The sequence below is a fragment of the Mauremys reevesii genome, linkage group 2, assembly GCF_016161935.1.
Source record: "Mauremys reevesii isolate NIE-2019 linkage group 2, ASM1616193v1, whole genome shotgun sequence".
Taxonomy (NCBI): domain Eukaryota; kingdom Metazoa; phylum Chordata; order Testudines; family Geoemydidae; genus Mauremys; species Mauremys reevesii.
The window spans coordinates 267,172,649-267,178,648 of record NC_052624.1 but is presented as its reverse complement, the minus strand read 5'-3'; the positions used below and the strand labels follow the sequence as shown (position 1 = coordinate 267,178,648).

The 6,000-nt window shown below is 40.2% G+C and overlaps 1 protein-coding gene across 1 annotated transcript in view; it reads right to left on the bottom strand.

Annotated features, from left to right (window-relative positions):
* Nucleotides 1-305: 305 nt before the first annotated feature.
* Nucleotides 306-6,000, bottom strand: part of NSMCE2 (NSE2 (MMS21) homolog, SMC5-SMC6 complex SUMO ligase) — a 166,632-nt gene continuing 160,937 nt past the window's right edge. Inside the window, exons 6-7 of the mRNA XM_039523537.1 lie at nt 5,370-5,476; nt 306-688 (exon numbers count right to left, since the gene is read on the bottom strand). Coding sequence (XP_039379471.1) covers nt 574-688; nt 5,370-5,476 — 222 coding nt within the window. The 3' untranslated portion in view covers nt 306-573. The remainder of the gene's footprint in view (nt 689-5,369; nt 5,477-6,000) is intronic.

Genomic DNA, 6,000 nt, shown 5'->3' with positions numbered 1-6,000 from the left:
GCTAGCTGCAGGTATTTCATTGCTGGGTAGACTTACCCACAGAGGCCTGATTAAGCCCAAGGTTAAAATTTGGCCCAGGAAGTGCATTATTAGTGCAACTGAATCAAAAGTAGAGGCACCCCAGATCACGTCCCCTTGGAAATCTTGACCTCAGTGCCTCCTACCATGAGTAGCCCCAGCAACAACAGAGACGTCTCACTGGGATGGCTCACAGTAGAAACAGTGCACCCAGTAGCAAGCATTTTGCAGGCTTGGACTGAAATTGATATCTTTAGAATGCTTTGAAAATGAGCACACTGCTGACGAAGGAGGTTACATTTTGCACATACATTTTATTTATAAAACGCAACATTTTAGAGGTTCAGGGAGAAAAACAAACAAGTTAAACTGGAATGCTTCACACTTGGCAGTTTAAGAAATGCTTTCAGTTATAGCTGACACCTTCAACTTTGCCTTCAAATGAAACACTTCAAATAACAATCAGTTACACAACCTGCTTACAATCAGCAGCTTATCTCACAAGACCTCCAATAACAAATTTTTCTTTGTGGTAACAGTGTGTCCAGCTGACTTCTACGGCATTGATTGGGTTTGTTTATTCTGACTGTCAATCGCTCTTTTAAGTACTTCATCTGGCTCAAGATCTGATCTCTTAACATCTAAATGGCTACAGCCAATTTTAGGGCAGCTATTAAAAAGAAAAATAAATAAATCAGAAGAATTATATTAGTCACCTGAATGTAGCATTTGCTGTTTTATATTTTATTCCCACCCTCCCTCCAGAGAAACTTTGTCAGTGATTTGCTGCAGCTTTTCCTTGACGGATAATAAATCTTTGTTGGGAAAAAAAAGTCTAATTATCTTAATAGGTGGGAGTTGATGTCTCAAGGGAATGAGTGTAATGAGATATAAAGACTTTCACCTGTTGATCACTGTCAAATCCAACGAGAGTTGCCAGTGTTACTAATAATACAGTTACTTACTGTAATCATTGTATTTATATATTGCTTTATATCTTCAAAGCACTGTATTCTCCCCCCACCAATCTGTGGTGAATAAGTATTAGCCTCCTTATATAGATAGGGAAACAGATTAAAGAGGTTAAGTGACTTGCCCAGAGCCACAGAGTGAGTCAGTGGAAGAGCTAGGGTTATGAAAAGTGATGAGTCCTCACAAGAACGGAGGGGGAGAGGATTGTGGGTCATATTAGTGATCTCTAAAAGCAGAACAAATACAGAGTTTGATATTTGGCTGCAGGTAGTCAGGTAAAGTCAGATTACTTCTACAGTGAAAGATATTCAGGGATGGGTATCTTTTTCCCTTGCTAGCGGAGCCAGATGTATATGGATAATGCCCACAGTTAAAACATTTGAGGACTCACTTCTTTTGGAACCTAGTTTGTTTTTGGGAAGGAATTTTGTCTAGGACTTGGAATACAGAGTCAGCTCTCATCTCTTCTATTTCAGGCTTTGTCACTGGCTTGCTGTGTCTGCCTTGGGCAAATCACTTAATCACGCTGTGCCTCAGTTTTTCAATCTATAAACTGGTTAGAATAATAATTATCTGTCTGATAGAAGTGTTGCAAGGCTTAATTAAGGTTTGTCAAGTGCCTTGAAAGTCTCATATAAAACACTTCCAGTAAGTATTAGCACTACTGTGACCAGTGCATGAAATTTTCCCAGGCTGTGGAAGGCACCGTGCAAGGTGTTGGGGAAGCCACAGAGCAGTATGCAGCAGTCCCTTAAGCTGCAGTGGAGCTGAGCTGCATAGCAGGCTTCTTTGTGGGAGCACAGAAGGTGGAGGCTGCGGGCAAGCCAGGTGAAATGGCTGAGAGACAGCCAATGGTCTGTGAAGTACACCTGTCAAGTCCACAGGCCGTGAGGAAAGAAGAGTATGCAGCTTGCTGTAGCCAGTACTACATTGCTTTGCCTATAGCAATGGCTGTAGCTCTAGGATGAGGATGGGGAGAGGATTCTGTTCCTCACTCTGTTCCCTCAGCTACTCATTGATCTCCCTGACAAAGTGCATTAACTTGGGCTTTGCCTAACAGACCAGGTTTTGCCTTTAAACCACGTTAGGAATGTTTGCTCCCACTGGAACACCACTGTGAAGAATACAATCTTGTAGCAGCACAATAGAAAATGGTTTACTCCAGCTGGGAGCTTGAGAGAGTAGGTCTGAATGGTTTCTATAGACCTAGCAGGTTGTGGCATTTCAAAAACCGATTCTGTATTTCCAGAACAAATGTTAATTATACATCAACTCAGCTCATTTTAAACAGACAGATCTACGCAGAACTTAGAGTTACATGTAGCGTGCCTAACTGACCTTTCTAAATGTAATTAGAGCAAACCCTTGTTATTGTTGTCATGTGCACTTCTAACATACCATATGATTACATCAAAACTATTACATTAAACAATGTTAAGGTTGCAGGTCAAGCACTCAAAAGTTTGTTAATTAATGTAGCATTTCCTATCAGGAATTTAGCCCTAGGAAATATCAAAGGGACCATTCATTGTGGGTAAACGCTGAGATTTCTCAATTCGGACAGCTGTTTCTGGGTCCTGATCTGAAGTCACACCAAGAGGGAGGTAATAATGTAAATACAAAGGTCCCGTGTTTTCAGTATTTACAAGTCAAACATTTTATTGTGAAATCTGGACATGAGGAGACTCTCGAGACCTTTAACCACATTTGAGGAGTTGACCCAGGAGAAAGCTAGAAACAAAGGTTTAAATTTATAAGATATACACAATTTTGATTGAAAAAGCTGTTGAGGGATTTGGACAAAGAAACTGATCTTGATGATTAGGTCTCTCTATGGAAAAGGGGATATACATCTTCAATTTGTGGAGCTCAAAGAAAAATTTATAAATTACTGTATAGATGGCATTGGACTCTAGTTAAGATCCATCATATTTCTGCTAGTAGGGAGGCATTCCATTGGAGAGGTGGCTGGAAAAGGGGAACATACTTGATCATGTGGTAGTGGTGTCCAGAAATTTGTTTTTTGGAGGAAATTATTAAAGAGATTCATCTTATGACAAAATGCTGGCTTCCAAGAGATCCCCTGACCTGCTTACTTAATGCTCCAGCAAAGGATCTGCATTTTAAAACAGCAATCAAAAATAAATTAATGTATTGTTCTAACTTTACAGCTAGACTCTGTATTGCACATTACTGGAAAAATGTGACTCCATCTCCTATGGAACGGGGTACAATAAAATTTGGACTGTTCTTGTAATGGAAAAGCTTTCATACCAAGTACATACACAAGAAGTGCCAAAAATAGGATAGGTATTCAGAAATGTGGTCACTCTTTCTAGTGTACTCAGAGGAGGAGGGCTCCCTAGCAGGCAAGCCAGAATCTTTAGCCATGTTCTTTGAATAGTAACCTGATACTGGATAAGTAAGGTACAATGTAGTATGTTAACATTTTATTTTAACTTTGCCTTAACAAAAAGTTCAAAAAGTTAGGAAATGCCAGAAGTGCAATTTGAATTCTCGCATTTTCTAAATTTTAAGTGCTTGACTTGGCTACCTTAATATAGGGATGTGTGTTTCCATGTAATTTCCTTAGTTTCTTAAAAAGCAAACGGAAAAAACAGATTCTATCATGTGGAAGCACACTGACTCCCATGTGGGTCATCAGCAAGATTAGAACCTTTAGATTCACAGCAACAACCTCTGTGACTTGAGCTATCTGAGTAGCAGGGCTGTTATTGTCCATGTGGACCATCCTCTGGAGGAGGAAGAGGCTCATTTTGCTAGTGGATTTCACTGCTGATTACAGACAGCAGAGGAACGTTAAGACTTGGTACGACTTTGTTCAACTCCAGGTTTTGGAGGGGAGTGTGTCTAGTGGTTATAGGCTGTTCTGCCCTTGTCCCCACAGCCTGTTCCTCTTTGCTCCCACCCTTTGGCTCCTGTTGCTACCTCTTTTGGCTCCTTTCCACCTCCCAACTGCTGTCCCGCTTTGTCCTATCCCCCAACCCAGCTTCTCTGCCTCTGCCTCCCTGTCCCCTCTGACTCCTATTGCTCCCAGAGCACCAATCTTCCTTCACCCATTTGCATTCTAGTCAGATTGCTTTCTCCCTGTTATCCATTTGAGCGACTAGCACAACAGCAACTTTCCTGAAGTCAGGGAGAACAATTTCAGGGAAAGTCCTACTCAGTCCTGTGATGGTGCATACACAGTCACTGTGGGGATGGTGCACGAGCAGCCAGTCATCACACGGGAGCTGTGTGCAGCTTACGTATGTTCAGTGCAGATAGAATCTTTGGAGAATAATACCATCAGCCTCTTACAAACCTCTCCTGAGCATGTGCAAAACTGCAAATTTTTCAGAGGCTTATAACATGGCCAAACACATGCGGCTTGGTGAAAATCAGTCTCTCTCTGACACCACGGTGACCCCACTGGCAAATATCATGGCCCTGCTTCCCACCATAAGAGAGAGAATATATGTTTTCAACATAGGCAAACCCATATTTTCCCTGATCTCATTCTCAAATGGCTGAAACCTTTTTGCTGAAATTAAACAACAATAACAGCAGTCACCTGTTCTAGACACCCAGCATGGAAAAATATGTGCCCTGAATTTAACAAAGTTATAAGCAGCTGAAAATAGGGTCTTTTTATGGAAAGTGTCAAGCAACCTTAACCATAGGCAGTGCTACCAGCATTATCTATGGTAAAAAGTGTTTTCCTGAATTATGGAAGGGACTGTACAGCTTATTTTTCTGGCTGAACATTCTTCCCTTCATCTAGGGGTTTATAATTTTCTGTATTAGTTCCTTTTTCTTATTGTAGTACAATATATAAGCTATAAAAAGGAGGCAGTACTATCTTTTCCCTTCCATTTGCAAAAGACTGCTTGCATCCGAAGAAGTGGGTGTTCACCCACGAAAGCTCATGCTACAAAACATCTGTTAGTCTATAAGGTGCCACAGGATTCTTTGCTGCATTTGCAAAAGAGTTATATTATTTTTTACATCAACTTTGACAGTTTAAAAAAACACACGGTACGGAAAAAAAATGAACTAGCAACTTTAAGATGTTAAAATTTCTCTGTATTGTTAAGGACTGTACTAGATCTCTGTTATTTTGTTGTGCAGATACAGTGAATGGCTGTTACTTCCCCATACCCTTGCTGAATGTTTCCTTAAATATTGTTTTTATTAAAAAAAAAAAAAAAGATATCCTCCATGTGCACAGTACTAATGGGGAGACTGATTTGGGGCAGACATTTAAATATTACTTCCTTCAGCCTTGCCAACACAAATAAATTTCATAGAACAAGTGGAATATGATTCCACATACACAGCAAGCCAAGTATCCCCCCCCCACATTCTTGCTAACTTACCATGCCTTTTTCTTTTGATTTTCTCGACGCTGTATAATTTTTAGAATGGCTTCTTCTTCGTAGGTATGGCCACAGACTTTATTTCGAACTGGCTTCTGCATTTCCATCTGCAATCAATATGACTGTACTTAACAGAACTAATGATGACCTTGAAAACATTCTCAGACCTGCCCTGGGATGTTGCTAACAGCCCCAGTTAGAGCTGACTGGTAAATGGAAATCAACTACATGGAAAAAACAACAACTCATTTTTGGGGGGAAAAACCATCATCCCAAAACAGAACAAAAATGCAATATTTTTGGTGGGAACGCATTTCCAGAAAAATTCTGCTTTGGAAGAATCAACATGAAAATTTTTGGATTGTTCGTTACTGACTTGAAGGCTTGTGTCAGTTTCATTTTCTGTCTGAAAAGGAAATTGGCAAGGACCTTCTGGATGGGCAGCTGTCATTTTGATTTTCCCAATGGAAAATTTTGGATTTTGCAAAAAGAGCATTTTTCAAACAGAAAATCATTCTGACAGAAAATTCCCAACTATCTTGCGCCCCACTGAATACAGTTTGTAGGTATCACCCTTCCTTCTCTCTAGCTATTATTACAATCAAGTTTAACTTTCACAACTATCCAGGCC